The 27,498-nt window shown below is 34.9% G+C and overlaps 1 protein-coding gene across 4 annotated transcripts in view; it reads right to left on the bottom strand.

Annotated features, from left to right (window-relative positions):
* Nucleotides 1-27,498, bottom strand: part of LOC129946023 (uncharacterized) — a 46,031-nt gene that overhangs the window by 1,534 nt on the left and 16,999 nt on the right. Inside the window, exons 2-7 of one of the 4 annotated variants that reach the window (XM_056056032.1) lie at nt 9,295-9,663; nt 8,910-9,075; nt 1,482-1,605; nt 1,257-1,397; nt 489-1,186; nt 34-430 (exon numbers count right to left, since the gene is read on the bottom strand). In XM_056056032.1, coding sequence (XP_055912007.1) covers nt 34-430; nt 489-1,186; nt 1,257-1,397; nt 1,482-1,605; nt 8,910-8,973 — 1,424 coding nt within the window. In that variant the 5' untranslated portion in view covers nt 8,974-9,075; nt 9,295-9,663. Of the gene's footprint in view, nt 1-33; nt 431-488; nt 1,187-1,256; nt 1,398-1,481; nt 1,606-8,909; nt 9,664-9,759; nt 9,777-27,498 lie in introns of those variants that run through there. The other 3 variants (XM_056056033.1, XM_056056031.1, XM_056056034.1) reach the window with 3 other exon arrangements.

Genomic DNA, 27,498 nt, shown 5'->3' with positions numbered 1-27,498 from the left:
AAGAACTTTCGCAGAATATATTTTCAAACTTACTCAGATATACGGAAAGTTTCATTAAGACCACCCTCTCCCTCGAGAGTGGCTTCAATGCGCCCAATGGTTCTCAATGGAAGGTCATTAAACGAATTGAAGATCTGAATTTGGAACTGATGCGCACAAAATGGCTCTTCTTCACGAGTCAACAAGTATAATTGCCCGCGTCCAGTCGATCGATCTGCGTAATAGCCCATGTTACCACATTTCGCTCCATTACTTGTGGCATTTGTTTCGTATTTCGAACAAGGGAAACAATTTCCATTCAAAAAATTGTCATAGCTGTTACATGGGAATGCCGGAAATTGACATCTCGGAGCCACCGAATCAATAAAGAATTTATAGGCTCGTCGATGATTGCACAATGATCGACCTTCCTCATCTTCTACATTCTGAGCTGAAGTCCAAAAAGTTTCAATCAAAATGAAAACTTAAAATAAGACAAAAATACTTACACCAAATGAAATCCGTCACAGCGCCAACAAATAAATTCGAACATCCATTTTGAACTCTACCCCCATTCGGATAGAAGTCTACATCCCCCATTGGCTGCCAGGAACCCAGTCCACCCAAAATGAGATTTTCGCCATTCGAATGAATAACATCGACAAAGTTAGCATCGGTGCTATCCAAACGCACCTTGGGGTGCTGGGCTTCAAAAAGTGGTCCCGCTGGATCTAATCCAGTTATTCGACTCAAGCCTGGTAATTCGGCTCCGGCAAATCCAGAGACATGAGCACCTAAACTGAATCCAATTAGATGTGTCTTGGCTAGATCCAAGCCATTGTGCTCCTTGAGGTTGTTTATAAGCATTGCAACTTGTTTCCCAACAAGTCTCGTATTTGCAGCTGCTTTTACGTAATTCGGAAACGTTGATCCGCTTGCCCAATCGACGCATATAACGATACAATCTTCAACAGCCATTAAAGCGGTTTTCATCTCGTAGATCCAAACATGGGGACATGCTGACCCAAAACCGTGAACTATAACGCGGATGGATAAGTCTTCTAGCCCACGCAAATTGTCAAGGGTAAAAGTCGACTTGGTTAGTGGTGTCGTTGTGTCACTCGTCATATTTATATTGGTTTGATTCTGTTTAGCAAACATTGACGTCATATTGACAAACGGAATTTCCATCAGAGGCTGTTCACTCCTGGCAGAAATTAATATTTTGAAAATATTAGTAAAAGCATTTCTTTTGGAAAAGTTAAGTTTTTGCTTACCTATTTTTAGTTGAATAGAAGTAAAAACTTGTATTTATTTCTTCTGGGGATGAAGGCAACATTTCCAAATAACTAAATGGTCCAGAGTCATCGAAACATCCTACATCGTTATAGCATACTCTTTTAACTGCCCTCTTTTTCCTAAAAATGTATTATTTGATGAAAATAAAGCACAAACAAAAAAAATTTAAATCAATTTATTCGAATAATTGATTTATTTCAAACCTATGGTGTGTTTTCTTATTTAATTCCCATTCCTTAACTGAATCTTGAACAGCTTTCAAAAGCTCTTTGTCGTTGATTTCGTCTAAGGCTTCTCTTTGAGGTTTTCGCCATTTAAAGTTAAAATCTTAAAACGAATCGAAAAAAATAAAATATAATTAAAACCTAAATTTTGGTAGGGATTATTTGCACATACATAATAATTTTTATAAAGTTCTACTCACTCCACAATATTGTATAAGGTAAGGACTCAAAAACTTTTCATTTACCTCCACTGTAGCTCTCGGTTTGTTTAAATTATTTTTTAAAAAATCCGATAAGTAGACCCGGAGAGAATCAAATGTCAAATTTGACATTTCTATCGTCATTAAAATACTAAAAAGTTAATTAAACTCATTCATTGGATTCTGTAATTGGTATAATTATCTTCGTAATTGTAACATTTAAAAAAAAAAACAGAGGTTCTAATTTATTTTGTTAATGTTATAATTTCGAAGTGCCAGTTTCTTTCGATTTAAATAATGTGTTTTAAACTATTTCTTTAAGTATTGAAAAGGCTCTTTAACGAAAATCTATATTTGATAAAACAATGGCTGCGTTCAATCTCAGACAGATAGGGTATTCGGATACCTTTTTGTTAGTGTTTTACGGGAAAAATTACAGCTGAGATGTCAAAAAAGGAATCTAAAGGTATTCAAGAAAGTAGTCAATATTCAACTAGCTTTGTGAATGCAAAACTACACTACAAAGCTAGTCAATCTGGAACTGTCAAATTATTGACAATTGCAAATATATAAAATAAGATATTTGATTTGATAACTTTAACTTATCTTTTTCAATACAATCAAATTTAAGACACAATTTGAATGATTTATATTTGTGTTTAAATACTGAACGATTTATTTCATTTTGAATTCGTGTTTCTTTAATGAGCAGCTTTTTTTTATAATAAGTCCACACTCAAAGGGATATATTACCCTTTTTATGTAGACACAGTGTTAGCACTAGGAAAGGGAGAGAGGGGTTGAAAGGAGATGTCGGTGCACATGGGTTTTGAATTCCTGAATATTGCAGTAGCTGGGAAAGACGGAGTGTGGCAAGGCATTCCACATTCGCATAGTACGGCTAAAGAACGAATCTCTGTACTTGATAGTATGACCGAAGTTGGGCTCGAGGGTATATTGATGAGCATTCCTAGAAGCGCGAATATTACGGTTGAACTGTTTAAGGGGAGGAATGCAGCTGGCTATTTCTCTAAAGCATAAACCATTAAAATAACGGTAAAACAGGGTGAGACAAGAAACATTTCGACGATGTTCAAATGACGTAAATGATCTTATGATGGTAATATCACCAATTAATCTAAATGCTCTACGTTCAATACTATCCAAGAGGCTTAAGTAAGTTGCAGCAGCACTAGCCCAGATATGGGAGTTATACTCAAGCTTTGGACGTATATAAGTCTTGTAAATAACAGCCAGATCAGAGGGGGAGAAAAACTTCTTGCGTCGCCTTAGAAAACCCAAACATCTTGCGGCATTTTTGTCGACATCGCGTATGTGATCGTTCTACAAAAAGTGGTTGGTAATACACATACCGAGAATATCGATTTGTTCAATTTCCTCGATGCAAGTGCCATTTATGGATAATGGCAGGGGGTATATTTAGCTTTAACGATACAAGACAGCATTGCGTTTTCGAAGCATTAAATTCCACGCGGTTTCTTATTTCCCATTGTACAATGCTGTTTAGGTCGGAATTTAATGAGCTTATCATATTTCGTCGTTGCAGTTCCACATCCGAAGAAGAGGGGTGTGGTTTTCAGACTTGAATCCATCCAATACAACTTGTATTGAACGATTCAAAAGGTCATTACTAATCCAATGAAGTAGGGATTCATGCAAACCGAAAGCATGCATTTTCGATAAGAGAGCCTGATGCCAAACCCTATCAAATGCTTTTGAAATATCTAGTGCAATAATCTTACTTTCTCCAAAACTATGTAAAGATTTGTTCCACTGTTCGGTGAGATGAACCATGAGATCACCAGTGGACCTATTGCTACGAAAGCCGTATTGCCGGTCATTAAGAAGCTTTCGATCTTCAAGATATTTCTTGAGCTGATAATTAATCAGCGTTTTCATGACCTTGGAAAGAAGGGACGTAAGTGCAATCGATCGGTAATTAGACGGTGAGGAAGATTCGTCTTTTTTAGGAATAGGCTGAACAAATGCGGTTTTCTATCCGCTCGGAACGAGACCTGAGGAGTAGGACAGATAAAAAGCTTACGCAGTGGTTTTGCCAGCGATGAAGAACACATCTTCGGAACAATAGCGGGGATACCATCCGGACCAGCAGATTTATGTATGTTAAGATCTTTTAGGACTCTCGCTACAGTATGAGTGCGAACAAATATTTGCCCCATAGAATTATTAAGTCGATCAAGTACAAGCGGAGTCATAACACTCACTGGCAGCGTTGAATTTGCGGCGAACTGCCTAGCAATTCTGAAACGTCAAAATCATTTACCACTAACCTTGTAGCCGAATTTTTTACACTACGTCGGAGGGGAAATTTCAACTACTTTTATAGTTAGTTTTAGCCAATCAGAATCCCTTGACTACGTAGCCACTAGCTTTATGAATGCGATCAATTTCTGGGGTATGTAGGTATTTGACAGAACAGCTGATTCAACACATGGTTGAATTTTAAGAAACTTGAAAATTGGTTTCAGCTTTTTGTATTTGTTGGAAAACAAAAAGACACAAAATGTTAGCTGAAGTTGTATTTGAGGATGTTCTGCTGAATGCTAAACGAGCAGAACTCTTAGCTAAATTGAACCTGTCTCCAGCTTTCTTGCTTACTCCAAACAAAATCAACAGTTTTTTCTTCAAGTAAAAAGTTCTTTTTTTTTTGCTGCACTCTGTGCAAGAGATATTAATAAGCAATTCATTATAGATACATATCAAGCCAAATGTATTTTGTTTTTTACATCTGTGGAGCTGTCAGACAAAGCAAATGTGCAGCATATTTGAACTAGAGCTTCCGTTTGGAGTCACATTACCTTATTTCCTTACGATTGTCAAATGAAAAGTGAGATCGAAGCTTCATTGTGATAGCATGTCATTAAATTCCTATGGCTGAACTCGTAAACGTCAGGCGAAGCCGAAGCTGAAGCGTTTTTGTGTTACAGCCATAAATGTTTCTCATGTTTCTCTGCTTTTTGTGTTTTTATATTTTGACAGCTATCTCAATACAGCTATCCAACTCATTCAACAAGGTTTCTAAAAATCCACCTATCCAAAACGAGATTGAACACAGCCAATGTCTTCAATCAATGTTTTTTTTCCTACACATATGGATCTTAAATAAAGAATCTTGCACATGAGCTACGAACTGCGAACTGCAAACTGCGGATGTTCGCATATTTTGACTTTTCTTTCACATGAGCTTTATTTCTATTCGCAGACATCGATGAATTGTCAATTTATAATAACCATTTTCAACAAACAAAACAAGAGAGATATAATTTGAGGTTAAGTTGAGCGTGAACAATTTATTCGTTGCAGTGTGGAAGGTATGTGGAACGCGAATAAAGTTTGACAGTTCATAGCAACCACACTGCAATTCGTTACTACCCAATTGTTTTTACAAAATTGTCTTGTTTTAGAGAACAAAATGCAAATTTTATTATCCTAACATAAGTATCAATTGATTTCTTATATATTTTAAATGTGTTTTTGTTTGAAATTGACTTTTTGAAATGTGTAAAATCACGTATGTTCGTCCATTCGTTCATTCGTTATTCGCTCTCATGTGCAAGGCACTTAAGAGCTTTCGTTTTGATTAGCCCCATTTTTTAAGCAGCTGTTACTTTTGCAGCTGTCATCTTTTTATACATTTTGACAAATAAAAACTATGCCATTCCTATAAAAGTGAATGATGCACAATGATCAACGAAACAGTCGAAGTTTGTCAAGAAAAGTTTCAGAGCCGTTTCATTTCTCGAAAAGATGATGATATATGGCATCCGAGATTTTGTAACTTTGTTTCTTAAGACAAATCTATGCCAATGCTCTACAACCAATTCAAAACTTTAAATGTGTGTTTCGTAAAGTTATTGAAGACATACTGCGTCAAAGGTGTGAATTGGTTATAGACATTTTTTTAAAAAGGATATAGTGCTGCAACCGTCGCGTCGGCGTTTTTTGGATGAATCTATTGTTAAGGGCGCACCTTTCCCTTTACAATCAAACAAAGCATCCATTGATTTACATATACTAGTTTTGTTTCACATCAAAATAACACCTCTTAATGGAATACCCTATATTATGTATTCTGTTCTGAAGTGTTGCTATTACTTTTATGATTTTAGTGATTAATATCCTCAATCACTAATCGGTCTCAATAAGCTTCTAGTCTCATTGGGAACAGGTTCACAGGACAATTGTGGTAATATAATGAAAACCGGAAAATGTCTTGTATAGTTTCAGGATGTGAAGAAATGCCCAACACAAAACAATTGGGCCTACTACCTAAGTTGAAATGGAGTGATAGAAACCAAAATATTTACCAAAATAAATTAAATATAGAACTTGCTAAACGAAGGTTAGACAACAACCTGCTGTATATGAATGATCTCACCGAAATAATAGTTGAGCCTGCGCCAGCAAGTGCGAAGGGGAGACCTAAAGATGCTTCTAAGCAAGCCTGGTTTGATAAAGAATGTCAAAAAGCTAGACAAAAATCGTTTTCATTCCTAAGACTGCTAAGGAAATTCAACACGTCTTTTTTCAAAAACATGTATGGAGCGGCAAATAAGGATTTTAAGAAACTTTGTCTTGAGAAAAGAAAGTGCCTGAAACAACAAACCATATGCATCCTTAATTCTTCAAAATCTTTGGCTGAATTTTGGAAAGCGGCCAAATCTATTAACGGGAGAAACAATTTAATTGCAACATCTCTGCGAGCGTTTAAACTTCGTGACTACTTTAAGACTCTGCTTAATACACCTCAATCTTCCCCGCTTCCACAGTACGCAGCTCCGTTTTTCATCGATGATTTTTTAGATGCTCCATTTACAATTTATGAAGTAAAAAAGGTTATTGAAAAATCTAAAGCGGGAAAAGCTCCGGGAGACGACCGAGTCCCAGTAGAGTTTTATAAAAATTGTACAACCGAATTCCTGTCCGCATTGACGGAGGAATATAATAGAATATTTGAGAGTGCGCATGTTCCGGATAACTTCAAAAAAGCAATTATATACCCTTTGCACAAAAAAGGACCATATGATATACCAGAAAATTATAGAGGCATTTCCTTTTTGAATGCTTCTGTAAAGATCTTTAGTACTCTGATTTTCAATAGGCTAAGACAGTGGATCGAGGATAACAAAATACTCAACGAAAATCAAGCTGGATTCAGGAGAAACTATTCGACTTTGGACCAAATATTCAGCCTGTTTAATATTGCGGAGAGCTTCAAAAAAAGAAAACAAAAACTTTATGCCTTTTTTGTCGATTTCCGTGCCGCTTTCCATTCAATTGCTCGGGAAGCACTTTTTTATAAGTTCTATAAATTGGGGATATCAGGTAAAATTGTTACCTTACTGAAAGCGATGTATGAAAAGAATGTAGCCTACGTGTGGGATGGGGAATCTGTTTCTGAAGAGTTTCCAGCTGAAATGGGAGTAAAGCAAGGATGTATCCTGAGTACGTTACTGTTCAATCTCTTTATAAACGATATAGTGGAAGAAGTTGGCGGAGTCATCCAGTTTGCAAATACACAGATACTAGGGCTCATTTTTGCGGATGATATTGTATTTTTATCTGAAAGTGTTGAAGGAATGCAGCGAACGATGAATCGTCTGGAGGGGTACTGCAAAACTTGGAATTTAACTGTTAATTTAGGGAAGTCCAAAATGATGATATTCAGGGATGGTGGTGGTAGATATGCGAGTAATGAAAAGTGGACTTATATGGAAGACAGTGTTGTAATCGTTGTAATACTTAGGCGTATTAATCACGGCAAATCTAAACATGAAAAAACATTTCCAGTTGAAACTAGCGGAAGCAAAGAGAGCTGTATCTTCAGTGTGGGCCCGTTGTATTGAAAATAAATTCATCGAACACAGGGCAAAGATTAAAATTTTTCATGCCACCGCAGCTTCTATAATGCTCTACGGTGCTCAGGTTTGGGGGTACAACCAATTCGAAGAGGTGGAAAGATTCCTCAGGTATTTCTTAAAACGCATTTTTCGGCTACCTAACTGCACACCTAATTATATGTTGCATTTGGAAACTACTGAACCGCCAATGTTTTTAAGCACACTAAAGCTGCATTTCTAATATATTTTGAAGGTGATGGAGATGGATGATACTAGATTGCCAAAAAAAGTTCTTAAGAAGCTACTTTCTTCTAGGGGAGGTCTAGTCAAAGAGTGGGAGGAGTTGGCGAATAGTCTAGGAGAAAACTTCCGCTGTTTACCTGATATTAGTGTAACGGACATGCGAAGAGTATTTACTGCGATATTAGAAGCAACACCACATATGCAAAATATCTACAAGAAGCACAAACCTCACAATATAGAATGATCTACAGTCAACTCAGTACAGACCTACGAGATAACACATACTTCCTTAACCATTACCCCCTGCATATGATAAACATTATATTCAAAGTACGAGGAGAATTATTAAATTTAAATTTCATTCCTCATCGACCTGATCTGCCGATTTTATGTGGCCTATGTAATTTGAAGGAAAGGGAAGATACATTTCACTTTATTGCCAGGTGTCCCATCTTAAAAGAGTTTCGAGTGAGATATTTTGGGGTGGCCTCGATGGATTGGAACAATACCATGGAAGTTTTGAATGGAAAAGTAAGCTGGGAGATTTTATATAAATACACATCAAGCGCACTGTGCTATAGAAAGCGTATTATCGAAGGAGACTTCTAAAATAAAAAAAAAAAACAAAAACTACAATGTTCAATATTTATACATATGTACATACATATAAAACTTTAAAAAAAATGTCAATCTGGTAGACGGCCATTGGCCAAGCCATATTAAACTTAAGGTTAAAATTGTAAATTGTAAATCAAAGCTTTTTTTGTTTAAATAAAGTTTTTAAGACTAACTAACTAATGAAAACCGAGAAGCTGACCAGAAGATAAGGAACTTTACATAATAAGGTTTGCCGTAACTTTTTTAACTCTCTCAAATGGTATTTTCCATTGTAAAATAACAATAAATTTGGAAATAATTAAATATTTTCCTTTTCTTCCGGTGTTATCTTATTTATAGTTTAATAGTTGGAAAATATAATTTCCTATTTTATTATTATATAATTAACAATTTCCTCTTAATGCGGATATATCCTAAAACTTCATTTAAAAACATAAAACATTTCTCTATTTCGACTCACTTACCTGCACTTAGTGATTGTACCACAAGGCACGCGATCAATACCACGATTATTATTGTTCCGTGCATCTTTAAACAATGAATTAAGCCTTTTAAGTTTTATTTCATCAAAGTTATGTGCATATTTTTTTTTATTTTTGATTTTGTTTTTATCAGCAACAAAACGATTCTCTGCAAAATAATAATTATTATTTTACTTTGCATCGAATAAGCAATAATATAGTTAAGTATACGCCCGAGTGTACTCGTATATCATTGGTTGGCATTATTTGGAGATATTATATAATTCAAACTTTCGTTTTCGAAACAAAAATAAACAAAATGTTGTATGATGATGTTAATTGCAGGCAAATAAAAGCTTTTCAATTTTTTTTTCGATTGATATATTACCCGGTGAGTTATCGCTTGTAAATACAAAATTCACACCATTGATTGACTTTGAAGTGTAAGTAAAAGATACACAGATATTAGATTCATCTTCTTTTAGTTTGACGTTTTAAAATGTAAACAAACAAAAATAACACAGACGATCCGAGTGATGTGGTAGGTACTTTAAAAATGAAAGTGTCACTTTCACGCAGAGTCGAAGAGTATAGCGGTTGCAACGCACGGCGGCGTGGAGCGACGACGCGAAGTAGTGTATTGGCGGTTTGGATGTTTGATTATTCGGCGTTTAAGCTGCCGAACTTGGTTGACTTTCACTTGCTTCAGAGTATATTCCGCTCAAACTTGTTTGGTTGTAGCAAGTTTGACGTAGAACTGAAAATGGAAATATAAAGACAAAAAATTACAATTTTTATTTTATTTTGTCATAGGAAATACATTTTAAATAATTATAAAACAAAAATTGTGTACTTTCTGTTTATATAGTTCCTATAAATACTTTATTAAATTACTAGCTTATATATACATGACTGCCCATACGAGCCAACTGCCAAGAAAACTGTTACAAAATAATTTGCCTTACACTGTTATATCTTACTTGTGGGCTTCGCGCCAAAAAAAACGTATTTATTGTGTGTATTTGATAAACTTTATAAATTTTGATAATAAAGGGTGTTTTCTTATAAACTTTACAAATGAGCATATTTTATATTGTGGTCCCCTAAAATGTATTTTTTGTCAAGATAAGGTGTATTTTAGTAGAGGGAAGGAAGTATAGGAGAAAGCAATGAACCGATGAAGTGGGTTTATGTTTTTGGAAATTAAAACTAAATGATTAATCATACAACATCACTTTTTAAGGTGAAATGTTGAAAAAAAAATAACAGATCTAACACTTGACTCTCTAATGATACTGTTGCCTTGGGCGTCTTCTAACTTAAACATACACTACCGGTCAAAAGTTTGAGACCACCTTCAAAGGGTTGCTTTATTTGTACCTCGCGCTTGGTTTTATGAATGAATAAAGGCAAGGGCGGATCCAGACTTTTCATCAGGGGGGGGGGGGGGTCACAGACTTAGATGAGTTTTTACTCACCGCTTAAAAATGTTCTTTTATGTTTTGTAAAGGATTCTAACAAAATTTAATAATTGCTAAAATTCCCGTTTTAGTTATCAAATTATTTAGAACACTGTTGTCCAGCAAGGTATGGTCTTACTATTTAATTTGGATGACTCATATGAAAGCATTCCAAGATTCCAGCAGTTTTCTTAATACGACATATTTAAGAAAATTTTAAAATACAATAGTTTAGAGGGTTTTTGGTGCATTTCGCGCAGAAATGTAGGAAATTGTTTTGAAACGTTGTTTTTTTCGAAAAACAAAACGCGCTTTTCTTGTTTTCATTACTATTAATGCAAAGAACGCTGCAAACATTTAAAAATCCAGAAAATGAGAGAGGATCTGATATGTACAAATTTCGGGCTTTTTTTGATTTAGTTTTTTTGAAATCAATCTCCGTGAGTCTTTTATTACTATCGTTATCAATCTGCTTACTCGTATTTTGATCTTATAAAGGCGTCAACGAAACTTAAAAATTGTAGAGACAAACAGGCTTGATTCTTGAATTCAAGAAAATAGTTGCATTTAAGTACTCACATAAATTCTCTAAAAAAATTAGATTAAAAAAAAGTAAGGTAAGTAAACAAATAAGTTGGGAAGAAAAGTTTTTTAGTACTCACAAATTACACTGTTCAAAGCTTTTATATCAATAGATATGAAACTTGTATTATGTTTTACGCACGAACTTGATAATTTATTCCAAAAAGTCTGTTTAAATATTTCCTATATTTTAAGATTTAAAAATGTACCTGCAAAATAAGTTTTTCTCAAAAATTTAAATGTCAATAAATCTAGATTAACCTATTTTTTCGAAAATCATTTTAAATTTTGTCTTAAAAATATTTTTGGTATAAGCACTAAATAAAGCGCTTATAAATATATGAACATTTTACATTAAAATTTCGTCAAAAAATGTTGTCCCTGAAATATCGAGTTTTTAGTTTAGTATTTTATTAAAAATCAATTTCATAAAAATCATCATCAATTTGATCATTGACAAGAGCTTGCACAGAAAGAGAAGAATTTTGAAATCGTTCCATTAGTTCTTTAGAAAACTTAAAAACAAAATTAAGATTTTTTGAAAGGTACCCTTTTGGAGCAGTACGAAAATATGTTTTTCTTGTAGAAAGAAGCCAAATTAAGAACAAACAATTTAGAGAAAGTTTTAGAAAAATCGCATGTTGAACCAAAAAATAATCTAATCGGCTGAAAGTCTTAATTTCAATCAACACAATTTTTTGGACTGTATGGGCCAGGAAAGACAGACAGACGAAAGCAATCGGGGTATCCACTCTTTTCGGCTTCTCCACCTAATGATATATATGTGGTTAAAAACTCTAGTTTGAAATTGTTTACTAATGCAAGACTTGCTATATAGTTCTACTACAACTTAGCTGTATAAGCTTTTTAGCCCATGTGACCCCCCCCCTAGATCATCAATTGGTCAAAAGTTGATGAATTTGTGTTGTGCTTTTGGATTAAGGCTGAATATCCGATTCATAATATGTTTTTGATCCAATCTTCAGTCAAAAGTAGTACTTTTAGCAACAAAATTTAAGGAAGTAAAATATAAATGATGTTTTCATATACAAATCATATACAATAAATGATTCAAAATATAATGGGGGTCATATCCATTAACGCAATACGATTAGTTTTGAATTGAAGGGAATTCCTACGAAAAAGCAAACAAATTATCTCCCAGGGGTGGTCATGACCCCTACGACCCCCCCTCCCTTGGATCCGCCATTGAATATAGGATTTTTTACCTGCATTGTTAACTTAGAACAATCATAAAAGGTGCAAGTGAAAAAACCCCAGATATTAATCCTTTTCTGTAAATTAGGGTTAATTTGTGAAAAAAGGTAAAAAAAAAACAGTATTGGGTTTTTGGCATCTATTTTGATTTCCCATAGTTTTTATTTTGTATGACTTTTTACATTCAATCTTGAATTTTTTTATGACTGCGGTAATATTAAAGGGTAAGAAAATGTAAAATTTGAATATCTACATATTCAGCATTTTGTATATAATGCTCGGTTTGATCCAATTTAAATTTATTTGAGACTTTGATCTTCTCCAGTAAACAAATTGCGCATTATGGGAAAAGTTAAGGAATTAACTATTCAAACTCGATCTGCAATTATGACCCTTATTGAAGAAGGCTATTGCAAAGAGAAATCGCCACAAAACTGAAGATATCTAAAGGTTCACAGGACCATACAGCGTTATGTTACGTTATGCCTACCGCCGGATTTAAGGATAAACCGAGGTCAGAACGACCAAGAGTTACGACTAAAACCGAAGATTTGCATATCATCACAATAAGCAAGCGTTCTAGTAAGAAAACAGCACCAGAAATACGCGCCTAGATCAATGAAATCCGGGAAGAACCATTATCTGTATCAACGATACAACGAAGGTTAAGGTATGCCGGACTTTTTGGGCGCGTTGCAGTGGGGAAACCACTTCTACGACCCCAAAACAAGATCAAACGGTTGGAATGGGATTGGACAGATGAAGACTTCAACAGAGTCTTATGGAGCGATGAGTGAAGATTGTACGTCAGGCACAGTGATGAACAGAAGATGCTACCAGACTGTTTGGTCCCAACTGTAAAGCATGGAGGCGGTTCAGTAATGGTGTGGGGATATTTTTCCTTCGATGGAGTAGGAGATCTAACACGAGTGATCGGAAGAATGGATAAAGAAGTTTATAAAACGATATTGGAAGACCACGTTTTGGTATCTGGACTCCGATTAATCGGTGAAGGTTTTGTATTCCAGCAAGACAATGACCCGAAACACACTTCAAAACTTTGCCGGGGATACCTGAAACAAGAAGAAGATGAGGAAATTCTAAAAGTTATGGTATGGCCACCGCAGTCTCCAGATTTTAAACCCATTGAGCTCTTATGGGAAGAGCTTGACAGAAATGCCCGGAATCACCACATAACATCGGAATTTGCTCTTTGGGAAACTCTACAAAATTGCCGGAATAATATTCCACAAGAAAAAATACAAAACCTTTTAAGAAGATTGGCCAGAATTGTAAAATAAATTATTGAATTTAAAGGAGGGTTTTTCGATGAAAACTCAATTAAGAGCTTTTATTTTTTTTTAAACAAGTAATTTATGTTTAGTACAAAACTAGTTTACATTTTTCTATCATTTACAACTAGACATGCTCTTCACTTTTTTTTATTAAACCTTCAGTTTAGGGGTTGAAACTCAATATTTCTCAAATTTCAGATGTGGTCTCAAACTTTTGACCGGTAGTGTACTGGTTTCCTGGTTTCAAGAAAATTCGTGTAAGTGGCAACACTTCTTTAATATCAGACTACTTTTTAAGCCGTAATACAAATTTTAAATTCAAAGTTCCTAAGCTCAAAACTTAAACATAATCAAGACCAAAGATTTGGTTAACATATACGAAAAGACAACAGTGAAAAGTTTTAAATTATTAAGTATAATTTCAAAGCCATTTTAGTTAGTTACTAATATTGAAATATGAATTTGCTTATTTTATACTATGTTCTTAAACCCCAATACAATGTACGAATATTTCAGTGCCTAAATATGTCTCATTGTCTGTCATTCTAGAGGAGGAACTTATCCAGCCCCTCATGAACTGCAACCTGACTCGGAAATGCTTACACGGGCCTCTGTCTCTGCCCAGCATTAGTCTGTTATCTGTCCCTAACATGGAAAATCTGCAAATCTGCTCGAAGGACCACACGTGTCTAATTATTATCAAAATGTAGTAAAATTTTACTTTTAGTAAGACTCGGGAAGATTTACAGCAAGTGATTCTTTTTCGCGTGGTTTTGTGTCTAGATCTTATGCGTCCCACAGAAACAATATGATGGTATCAATGTTTTGTGGCTTTTTCTTGTCGAAGTTAAATTTCGTCAGTGTACGACACATTCAGTTGCTTGGGAAGGGCGGGATGATTTACAATTAGCAACAATATTTTGCAGGGAGCGTTCAAAATATGCACAGGCTTTATCACATCAGTAACTCTTCCATTCGTTTCAAATTTCTTCACAACTGTACCTGTTGTTTATGCAGTCGGTCAATTATGACGACTATATAATGATAGCGTACTGAGCTGTTGTTTAGCGATCCATAATCGTAAACGATATAAGGTACTAAAAGGTAAGGCAGTTTTCTAGTATCTGATTGGCCAGCTGTCAAAAAAAACTTGCTTTCCAATTATTGGAAAGTCGACTGGAAAGTTAGTCAAGAAAAATATCCCTTGCAATAAAGTTAATTCTATTTATGTCAAAATATAAGCTTATTATGTTTAACTGAAACATGAACTTCATAACTCTGCAATTTATGTCTGTACAGGAAAATTGCTTTTAAAGATTAGTTTAAAAGTGTTCTTTGCCATATTATACATCTGAAATATTAACTAGCAGGATTGGCCCTATTTTGCGTTCTAAGAATGCAGTTTACTGCAAATGAAGTCCCTAATATTGGGCAGGATCAGACGATATAAGGGACTTGAAAGTAAGACAAGTTTCAGGTATCTTATTGGCTAGCTGCCAAAAAATTGCCCTCCAGTTAAGGCAAATTTATTGCAAAGTTAACTGGAAAGTTTTTAAGAAAAATCTGAAGTCTACTTACTTATGTCAAAATGACAGTTGATCATGTTTTTTTATTTAACTGAAAGCTGAACTTTTTTATTCTATGAATTATTTAATTTTTGCACAATTCCGTTTAAAGTTTTGTCAAAAAGGAAAAGGTTCCTTCTCAAATTGGAAGATAAATAAGTAAAATAACTTTACAATACAAAATGCAAACCGTGATAAACTTTTAAGCTTACCTGAAGATTGTTTTGCAAACAATAATGTCTTTGCTAGTTTTGTACGACAAACTGAAAGTTAGTGAAGTAAAGTTCTGAGTTTGAAATGTATGACACTTGAACAACTAACTAGTTACCTTGGTTAAAATAAACGTTCAAAGAATGAAGTTAACTCCAAATTTAGTCCCTTATGTTGTCTGAACCTGAACATGGTTTTAACTTGCCCAATGACTTTTAATTCGCAATGAAAGCTACGGAGTAGACGTATATAAGAGTCCGGCTCCCTTGTTTAAATTTTCGAGTGTTATAATTTAGGAATAAATTAAAAAGACTTACCAAAAATAGCTTATTTTTTTGATTTACCATCATTGCATTTTTGGTATTTAAATTGTTTGTTAGTTTAGTCACAAAAAGAGTAGAAATAAATATTTAATTAGTTATTGAATTTAAGTGTTTTTCCTTTTTGTAGCGATAATGCCAGGCCCAGCGAAACGTAACGGTACCTCCTCTCGGAGCAGAAACTTCGCCTCGATCCACAAACACTTTGACCCCCCAAAAAACTATAATGAATACGTGTGCTAATGAAGAGTGCAAAAATATGGACCGGCAGTGTAAGGAACAGAGCGACTATATTATTGGTCTTCTTTCCAAACAAATTATCGATTCCGAAAAAAGAATTTTTAATAGAATAAGCGACGAAATCAAAGAATTGAAAAACTCTATAAACGACACTAAAAATAAAGTGACTGAACTTGAAACAGATCTTTTAAATGCTAATAAACGGTGATTTTTTAAGAGCTTGAGAACTTTAAAAAAAAAATGCATAAAATTTGCAAAATCTCATCGATTCTTTATTTGAAACGTTAGATTGGTTCATGACATTTACTTTTTGAAGATAATTTTATTTAAATGTTGACCGCGGCTGCGTCTTAGGTGGTCCATTCGGAAAGTCCAATTTTGGGTAACTTTTTCGAGCATTTCTGCCGGAATAGCCCGAATTTCTTCGGAAATGTTGTCTTCCAAAGCTGGAATAGTTGCTGGCTTATTTGTGTAGACTTTAGACTTGACGTAGCCCCACAAAAAATAGTCTAAAGGCGTCAAATCGCATGATCTTGGTGGCCAACTTACCGGTCCATTCCTTGAGATGAATTGTTCTCCGAAGTTTTCCCTCAAAATGGCCATAGAATCGCGAGCTGTGTGGCATGTAGCGAAATCTTGTTGAAACCACATGTCAACCAAGTTCAGTTCTTCCATTTTTGGCAACAAAAAGTTTGTTAGCATTGAACGATAGCGATCGCCATTCACCGTAACGTTGCGTCCAACAGCATCTTTGAAAAAATACGGTCCAATGATTCCACCAGCGTACAAACCACACCAAACAGTATATTTTTTGGGATGCATGGGCAGTTCTTGAACGGCTTCTGGTTGCTCTTCACTCCAAATGCGGCAATTTCGCTTATTTACGTAGCCAATCAACCAGAAATGAGCCTCATCGCTGAACAAAATTTGTCGATAAAAAAGCGGATTTTCTGCCAACTTTTCTAAGGCCCATTCACAGAAAATTCGACGTTGTGGCAGATCGTTCGGCTTCAGTTCTTGCACGAGCTGTATTTTATACGGTTTTACACCAAGATCTTTGCGTAAAATCTTCCATGTGGTCGAATAACACAAACCCAATTGCTGCGAACGGCGACGAATCGACATTTCACGGTCTTCAGCAACACTCTCAGAAACAGACGCAATATTCTCTTCTGTACGCACTGTACGCATTCGTGTGGTTGGTTTAATGTCCAATAAAGTAAACTGAGTGCGAAACTTGGTCACAATCGCATTAATTGTTTGCTGACGTGGTCGATTATGTAGACCATAAATCGGACGTAAAGCGCGAAACACATTTCGAACCGAACACTGATTTTGGTAATAAAATTCAATGATTTGCAAGCGTTGCTCGTTAGTAAGTCTATTCATGATGAAATGTCAAAGCATACTGAGCATCTTTCTCTTTGACACCATGTCTGAAATCCCGCGTGATCTGTCAAATACTAACGCATGAAAATCCTAACCTCAAAAAAATCACCCTTTACAAATATTGACACACTCAACTCCAAAATATCAGTACTAAAAAAAACTATCGCAACAACCAATGCACCATCACACAAACCAAAATGGATATGGAAATCCGATCCCCCAGCGAGTAGGTAGATTTTCTAAATAGCAGGGTGAATAGATTATTTGAGAGCCATGTACCCTTAAAAACCAAAAGCTGCGTCTCCTCACAACAAACCATGGTTCACAAATGACATACGTGACGGTGGAAACTCTTTCGTCTTGACAGCTTTCACCAAAAATTTACCTCTTTGCGCAACAAAACTGTTCAAAAAATTCGTAAGTCAAAATCCGCTTTGTATGCAACTCGCATCAACGCGTCTTTAAGAAGTAAACTAATTTGAAAAAATTTGAAGAATATCGGTGTTGGAATAGTATCTTGTGGTTTGGCTGAAGACATAGACATCAACGCTCTCAACAAATCTTTTGTTTCTAACCCAATTATTAACCAGCAATCGTTAGATCCCAAACAATATTGTGGAGAGATTTTTTCATCGCATACCTCAAACTCAAATTCATTTATGTTTTCTGCAATAACTGCGGAGGATGTTGTAGAATCACTCCTCTCTATTAAGTCTAATGCTTTAGGCCTTGATAATATGCACCCTTCGTTTTTGAAAATTATTTTACTAAAGCTCTTGCCTGTTATTACCCATGTTTTTAATTCCATCTTGGTACAAAATGAATTCCCAACACAATGGAAAAGGGCAAAAGTTTTACCCATTCCAAAAATTTCAAAAGGAGACGAATTTAGACCAATCTCAATATTGCCATTTTTATCTAAAGTTTTTGAGAAAATTATACAAAAACAAATGAAGAGTTTCTTAATCTGTTCAGTCTATTAACCCCCAAGCAATCAGGCTTTCAAAAGAAAAGCAGCTGCATTACAGCTTTGTTAAGTGTCTCGGACGATATAAGGAAAGCTATAGACGAGGATAATGTCAAATTTTTAATACTCCTCGGTTTCCCAAAGGCGTTTGACGTGGTAAATCACATGGTACTTTGCCAAAAACTCTTACGTCATTTTTAACTTTTCTTTCTCCGCAGTCAGGCTCTTATTTTCATACCTTACTGATCGAGTGCAAGGAGTAGAGGTTAACAGAACTCTTTCCAACTTCTTACCTGTCGTTAGGGGTGTTCCTCAAGGTTCGGTTCTTGGCCCGTTGTTGTTTTCAATCTATGTTAACGAACTTCCTTCAATTGTAAGACAATGTTCAATACGACTGTATGCTGATGACACCCAACTCTATTCGAGCTGCCCATTGGGACGTATTGAACACTCTGCAGCTTGTATAAATGAGGACTTAAGCTTGATTGAGCGTTGGTCGGTTGATAACTGCTTACTTCTTAACCCAAAGAAATCAAAGTGTCTCGTGGTTTCAAAAAACAAAATTGATGTATCTTACTTTCCAGCAATCCTTTTGAATAACTGTCCTATTGCTTATGTCGACTCAGCTAAAAATTTAGGTGTCGTTTTTAACCGCAGCCTTACCTGGACACATCATATAAACAACACAATTGGGAAATCGTATATGGTGTCCTACGCATGCTATGGTCAACACAGCACTTTATTCCTTTAACAAGTAGAATTCTGCTAGTGAAAACGCTGATTTTACCTCTGCTTACTTACGGCTGTGAAATATTTTGTAAGTTAGACTTCGAGAGTAAAAGGAAATTAACGGTTGCATTTAATAGCACAATAAGATATATTCACGGGCTGCGACGTTACGATAGAGTTTCGCAGTATACATCCCAACTTCTTGGGAATTTTATAAAATTCCGCACAATGACTTTGTTCTCTGACATATTTCTAACCCGCCAACCTAAGGATCTTTACAATGAATTAAACTTTTTCAACTCTAACAGATGTCGTGATTTAGTAATTCCGCCATCTGAACGTCAGTTCTTTGTCAACTCAGTAAGAATTTGGAATTCATTGCCGCGAGAAATAAAAAGTATTAAAAAGACGAAACAAATGGGAAAGGAACTTAAACTTTACTTTAATAAAGCATAGATTAAGTTATATTCTCAATGTTGAGACTTAAATATACCTTTATTTTATATACTTATGTCCGATGCTTACTTTAATTTAAATTTTTTCTTTATTAAACTTAATTTTTAACATCGCTAAACACTTCCTATAAAATTGAATTGAATTAAAGCACCCTGTAAATTAGTCTATGTTTTTTGAGTTGTTTACAAAGTAAATTTTATGAAGTATCAGAGCTTTTAAGAAAAACCCTTCCGGTTGTCAAAACGTAACAATATATAATTTTTTCTTCTTAATAAAACTGTGAACAAGTAAAGACCGTGTCTTTATTCAAATCTCTAATTAATAAGGCAATCCATCAAGATCGTATCTTGCATTGGAGTTTAAAGACAGAGAAACAAAAACGCTTGCTTTCTCTCAACACTCAAATTTGTAAAAATATGTAAAACTTGAATTAACATCAATTACGTACGTAGCTACTGTACATTTTACAAGCTACACTATAAATAAGATATTGTATCTTAAAGTGTAAGCTAATCAAGAAAATAAATAAATACTAAATGTCAAATATTCAACCAATATTATGACACTTGAAATGAAAACTAAGTTTGACAGATGTCAAATGCCAGCGCTGCGCTACTTAGTCGAACCCACAAAATGAATTACCCTTTGAATATATCCAAATTCAATATCGTTAAGAAAAAACATAATTAATGGCCTTCCTCCGTTAAATTATAGACACTGGATTTTAGATAAATGACAATGAAGCATTAAACATTCAACTGCAAACAAAGTCTTTTTTTTTTGTTTACAATCCATTAATGTTAATTGTGTATGGATTATTGAAAGACATAAATTTATTAACTACTATAACGAATATTGCATGCACTTGTATGTACACTTGACAGAATTTAAAGATAAACATAAAAATTAACGTTCACCAACAATGGAAATGCAACTTCAACCTTATGTTATGTTTATTCAAATGTCAATTCTGTAACTCTAGATCAAAAGTCTAATAAGCTGTTTTATTAAACAAATAATGACTTTACGTGTGCATGCAGCTAAAGTTGTTGGTACATATCAATCTCCATAACAAGAACAACAATTATAGCTCAGGGCTAACTTCTTTAATAAAAGGTTCGATATTATCTACATTCGGCCCTGATATGGTCCAAATAGGGTTCGTTCAAACTAGTAACTTTTAAGTTTTAACCCGGAGAACAATAACTGATGATGCGCTCAATGGAACCTTTGTTGATGGTAAAAATTATATTTTTTTAAAACCCTAAAGATTTAATTAACATAATCTTTTCGCATGTTTCACCATAAAATTTATAAATCTATCATCATAAATCTACTGTGTTATTATTATGGTTTCGTTGCTATACGAACATACATATTTTAATATTCTTAAATTCGACTCCATAACTGGATGAATATAAATGCTAAATAAGATCTTCTCTAAATCTGAATGTCACTGAGTTTTGGCAAAGAACTTAATTGAGGTCAAATGAGATGCACCGCCAAAGAAGATAATAATAAAATAATTGCTTAGAAATACAATTACGTATTCAAAAATGTTGTCTTAATTGTTTAAGGAAATGTTTATTTGTAGATTTCCGGTTAAGAAGAAGTCAATGATTTGTCCAAATATTTATGCATGATTTGTATTTATTCTTATGGTCAAAACAGAATTCAAAAAAATTCCGATCGTGGTCTCCATATGCTTTGCTATGGCGATGAAGTTCTTTGAATTTAAATAATATGTTCCCATAATGGTTAATTATTATTCAAGTTCTTGAGGAACCTGAAAACCTTGATTTAGATATTTTTTCAACTTGTTCACCTCCTTAAATGTTCATTGTAAAGTTAACCAACTTATACATTTTATTCTTACCTAAGATTCTTGTGCTCATAATGACTGATGGCATTGAATAATGTTGATAACTACTTTGATTTGCAGTAAGTACGACTAATTCGAGGTTATACGAGTATTTAGCATCATGCATGTGAATAAGTTTTACTTTCACGCAGTTTATTTTATTATCGAAGAAATAATTGGTCATGATCATACCATACAACAAAAAACAAGTTGGTCCATTAAAGAAGTCTAATGGGTGTGTATTTTATAACAAATAAATGCTTCAATTAAATTCTATAAACTGATCAATTAAATGTTATGAAGAAATGTAAGGTTTTGTCATATCGTGGTTTCAAGTAGGTGGCGCTGGCATTTGACACATGTCAAACTCAGCTGTCATTTAAAGTGTTATAATATTAGTTCAGTGTTTGACATTTGTAATAATGGATCGGTAAACAATCAAGCAACACGTTAAATTTATAACACACAATAAAAGTGATAATTCAAACGTAGCCACTTTTGGCGCTAATTATGGCAAGTGTGAAGGAAGTGTATTTATTTATTTATTCAATCTACGATAATTACATCAACAGATTTATGCTTACGAACTAGTTATAAAATTAAGTATTAGTTTTCTTGTATTAATAAAAATAACAATTGAAGCAGATTTAATAAAAGAGCTTTAAAATGTAATCTAGGCAAAAAGGTATCTAAATCATCATAATATATATTAAATAATTTACAACAGTGAGACATTGGTTCCCGCTGTCCATAGTTAGTAGAATGAGGAATTTAAAAAATAAAATGCCCCATCCTTAGTTGCCGGCTAGGTGTGTAAATATTTATATATGATATTAGGTTAGGTGGTTAGGTTGGGTCCATTGTGATACCACTAATTAGGTTACTCATGGGAGAGTAATGAACTTAAACAAACCATTTCGTACTTTTAATAAAGTTAGAGAGACGTTTTGTGTCAATCGTTGCCAGTTCACTGGTATTATCGAAGAAGGGATTACCGAGAAAGTAATTCCTTCTAATGGAGAGTGCTGGACATGTACATAGAAGGTGTTGGACTGTTTCCTCTTCCTCCTCGTCCATGCAGCTTCTACAGAAGTCATTTGTGTAGACCCCTAGCCTCAGAGCATGTCTACCTATGAGGCAGTGTCCCGTTATTACTCCAATTGTAGAGCTTATACTTTGTCTGCTCAGGGATATCAAGCTTGTTGACCGTTTTAAGTCAATACTTGGCCATATTTGCTTGGTTGCCAGGCAGGTGGTACTTTGTGACCATCTAGCATTTGTTGTTTCTAGAACATATTGCTTGAGAAGATATTTGCATGTAGCAAGTGGTGTTCCTATGTTATGTTTTTGTCTAACATAAGGCAGAAGTGTTCCGTTTTTGGCGAGCTCATCGGCTTTGCAATTTCCCGGAATGTCTCTGTGGCCCGGCACCCAAATGAGGTGAATGTTAAACTGTTCCGTGATCTCATTCAGAGATGATTGACAATCGTGGACTGTTCGAGAGTTTGTGGAGACAGACTATAGAAGTGTACCGCATCGTCTTCCAGGGGTCCTTCTTCTTCCCAGGAGGATCTTGAAGGGATGGACACATGGAATCTTTTACCAAATACCATTTTTGGGGTGGTATAGTCTAAGCGATCTGGGATAGATCTGAAATTGTCTAGAATAGTAGTATGTCCAGTATTGTTACTGGTCCATTGAGAGGTGGCTCTAAGCCTTACACATGAGTTGGCAGCCACCTTTTTAGAGAAGATGTCAAGTGGTGTTAGGTTTAAAAGCACTTCCAGTGCTGCGGTTGGTGTTGTGCGAAGTGCTCCTGTGATGCACATACCTGCTGACCGCTGGACTTTAATGAGCTTATTTAGATTTACCATCTTGTCCAGTGCGGTCCACCATACGACGGCTCCATAAATGAGTATCGGCCTGATTACCGAAGTGTATAGCCAGTGGGTTATTTTTGGGGAGAAGCCCCATTTTGATCATATGGCCTTTTTACAAGTAAAAAGCGCTACAGTAGCCTTTTTTGCTCTTTCATCAATATTTGCTTTTCAATTTGTCTAAAATGAGGCCTAAATATTTAGCTTGGTCGGAAAAGCTTAATGGTATTCCTTTAATCTTGGGTGGGCTTATCTGAAGAATTTTATACCTTCTCGAAAAGAGTATTAGTTCTGTTTTATGTGGATTGACGTCCAAGCCACTTTGCTTAGCCCATTTTGTTAGCCTATTTAATGCATTTTGTAGGAGTTCCGAGAGAACTTGGGGGTGCTTCCCAGATACGGATATCGCAACGTCGTCAGCATAGGCAATCACCTTAAAACCCTCTGCTTCCAATGCTGTAAGTAGGTCGTTTACTACCATGTTCCATAAAAGAGGCGAAAGGACTCCACCTTGGGGAGTGCCTCGATTCACCGATCTGGTGGTAGTAAAACTTCTCATGTTAGAAATTATTGTCCTGCTTTTGAGCATGAGACTTATAAGATCTATGAGTGACTTCTCTAATTTCAGCTTATCCATTGCTGTTGTGATCGCCTGGTAACTGACGTTGTTGAAAGTTCCTTCAATATCTAGGAACGCTACCAGGTTATATTCTTTGTATTCGAGGGAATGTTCAATAGGACGTACCAGCGAGTGAAGTGCTGATTCTACTGATTTTCCCTTAGAGTAAGCATGTTGAGCTGTGGAAATGAGACATGGTTTTAAATTATGTCTGATATAAATTTCAATCAATCTTTCCAAGGTTTTAAGAAGGAAGGATGATAGGCTGATTGGTCGTAGATCTTTAGGGTTAACGTGTGAGGGTTTCCCTGCTTTGGGAATGAAGACCGAACACCGAATATCACCCAAATTAAAATCTCCTATTACACAAACAGAATTCAAATCATTAGACAAATTGAATACTACGTTTTCAATATTTTTTTAAATGGTACAAATAAGTTGAAAGTGATGATTCAGGTGGAATACAACTTAAAAATATCAAAAATTTGCAAAAGTTGAGGCGCTATTTCATTAGGCCTGTGCACAATTCTGCTCTAAATGCAAGTGTTGTTTTTTGGCGCCGTACAATTTCTTTTTAGCGCAGGAAATCGAAATTTTGTTGTTCCAACAAAATAGGGCAACAAGTCACACTTCAAGGCTATTTATGGCTTGATTACTAGAAAAAAGAACTGTTCGCTTTATTTCACGAATATCAAGCCATCTGACGCTTGTAGATTTGTTTTATTTCTTTTGGAACCGAAAAATGAATCACCCTGACACAACTAAGAAATTTATGGGATGGCTACTTTTAGGTTTTTCATTGTTTTTTAGAGCTAAAAATAAGCATTAAATCTCAAAAAGATATAGAAATTTTGGTTGGGAAGATGTTGAAACTGTTATCTTTTTAGTATAATTTATAAATAAATAAAAGTTAGAGTAAAATCTCACTATGAATAGGTTTTTGACATTTATACGAGCCTCGAATGGATCTTATGTGATTTCGTTCTCAAATGTTGGTACGATTGATATTGCATTTGTATCTTGATGGCTGTGTTCGTCGAGTAGTTCTGCATTTGGAATCATGTGTGTTTTCCATTGCGGAAAAAACGAATCTATTACTGTTGATATTATTTAGTTTTTTTAGTGAAAATGGACTAACTGGGCTTATTTTGCAAGAAAAAACAATAGAAAAGATATTTATGTTTTGCTATGCTTCCAAAAAATGTTTACCTAAGTTTAGAATGGATAAATCTCAACTCGATTCAAGTATATAAAGAATGAAACATGTTAATGTAGTAGTCTACGAACAAACCTCTTTTTTGACGTTTTTTATTATTATTTTGACAGATCTTCTTTCAGTTGTACCAATTTTTAAATACAAAACTCTGGCCACTGCGGATCGTTTTGTTGGGAATTTCTCACTTTACTTTATATAAAATGCGAACAAAACGCACGTAATGTTACGTTTATGGCTCAAAATCACCAAGGTTGCAATTTTCAAAATTTATTTTATGACAAAAAAATTGCAAGCTAAAGTGATGACTTTTAGCTTATACTGTTTTAAAATTTGTTTATTACTTTAACAGGACAGCGCACAGAATCCTACACTTTATTAGAAATATTTTTTAGTATTAAATATCTTATAGAAACCACCAATTCGGGAACGTTTTTCTAAGTTTGATAAAATCAAAAAGAAGAAAACAAAGCACATAATTTATGCTTTGATTTATAACATGGGTGTATTATGTATCTATATTAAATAAGCAATAATGAAAAAAAAATCAAATGGGGTGGCGCAACAGTCCGTTGTGAACCAGGGCCTAGTGACTTACAACTCTCAACCATTCCTGTGTGCGAGTAATGTTGTCAGGAATGAAGGGGACCTACAATTTTATGCCGAATCCGAACGGCTAGTTTGAGAAAGCACTTTTTCATGACAAGAATTACTCTTGAAGGATTTGTCAATTCCTCGCAAGAGGCAGTACCCGCGAAAATTAATTTTTTTTTAAATTAATGTGGCACAGGCAGGGATTGAACCCAAGACTCCTTGCATGACAGTCCAACGCACTAACTATCATGCCACGGGTACTACCGAAAGCAATAATGAAAACAATACGTAAAATAATGTCGGGGAACGTTCCCGAAATTGCCGTTCACGAAATGACGTATTCAAATAAGAGCGCTCTTTGATTATACGGCGGCCATCTAATGGCTGAATCACAAACACGATTTAGCTTCAGCTTTGTCTGCGTTACGGTGGGCCTGCTTCGAGGTTGCTTTGAATGACATTTCTATTATTTCATCCCTCCAAAGAGCAAATATTTTGTTTGTTGACATTTTTTTACAGCTGATGAGCTGTCAGACAAAGCAAATGTTCAGATAATTGAACTAGAGCTTCCGTTTGGAGTCTACGTTACATTACGTTCTTTTCCTTACGATTGTCAAACGAAACGTGAGGTCGAAGCTCCATTGTGATAGCATGCATTGAATTCCTATGGCTGAACTCGTAAACGTCAGGCGAAGCTGAAGCTGAAGCGTGTTTGTGTTCCAGCCATAAATGCGATCTGACTTTGTCAATATAGGAACACATTTGAGGTTTCTTTGTTATTTCGAGTCGTAAAAAAGAATTTCATCAATAATTAAATGTAATAAATACTTCACAGAATGACGGACTATTGATGTAAATTCTACGAATAATGAAAAGAAAGGTACTTAACATTTAGATATAATTTATTTGACGAAAAATGCTCTGACAGCCGGCTTTGTTATTGTTCTCTTCCTCGACTGACGTTTGACACCGAATGGCTGGATTTACTTAAAATTATTTTTAATCGATTTATCGATATGTTCACTGAAATGGCTTATGCGGTATTGGACAAACTATTTTTGCATTTTTATGGTTAAAAATAAATAATCTTTTAGTAGCCTTTCTAAAACTACATTTTGTGTAAAACTACATTTTGTTGAAGATTGTGAAAAAAATGGTTTTCTATGCATGTATATTGATTTAATTTAAAACTCACCTTATTAATAAATTATATTGTTTGATAGACACACAACACAGGTTAGTTTAAGTATTTATTAACCTTCTGAGAGGAGGCGACGCAAATGCTCGGTATACCCTTTGGGGAAGTTCTGTGATCAACAAACGAGGTGATTCACTTTTTGATTTTATTGTTGAAAATAAGATGACCATTTGTAACAGAGGCACTACTCCCACTTTTGTCTTTCCGAGCTCGGAAAATTATGATGAATGGGAAGATGTGCTTGATGTTACTTTAGTAAACAACAGTAATTTATTAGTGGAGAATTAGAGAGTTACCCCCTTGAATTAATTTCGAGTCGAAAAACCCTCCGCTTTACAGAAATCCCAAAAGAACTGACTGGACGAAATTCAGTCAAATTGCTAATTCCAAATTAAGCAACTTACCGAATCTCACTAAATCGATAGGAGACTTTGAATCAAAGGTGAACACCTTTGAAACTTCTATAAGTAAAGCTTTTAGAGTCTCTTGCCCAGTTAAATATAGCCGTAAAACCCTTCCTTCTTGGTGGACTGTCAAGTCTTAGGAAAATGGCGAGGACAATTTTCAATATCTGCCACAAACATAAGTTTTACCAACCGTATAAAGACTCTCTTAAAATTTACAAGCAATCTCTGTCATCCGTCAAAAGACAAGGCTGGAGAGAATACTGTCAATCAATCGAAGACATAAACGACTCCGCAAGGCTCAGCAAAGTTTTATCGAAATAACATTGTAAACCTTCATTTCTAAAAAATCCTGATGGAACCTGGACAGCCTCTCCAGCCGAATCTCCTGAGCT

Source organism: Eupeodes corollae, chromosome 2 (genome assembly GCF_945859685.1).
Source record: "Eupeodes corollae chromosome 2, idEupCoro1.1, whole genome shotgun sequence".
Classification (NCBI taxonomy): domain Eukaryota; kingdom Metazoa; phylum Arthropoda; class Insecta; order Diptera; family Syrphidae; genus Eupeodes; species Eupeodes corollae.
This window is presented reverse-complemented; position numbering and strand designations above follow the sequence as displayed.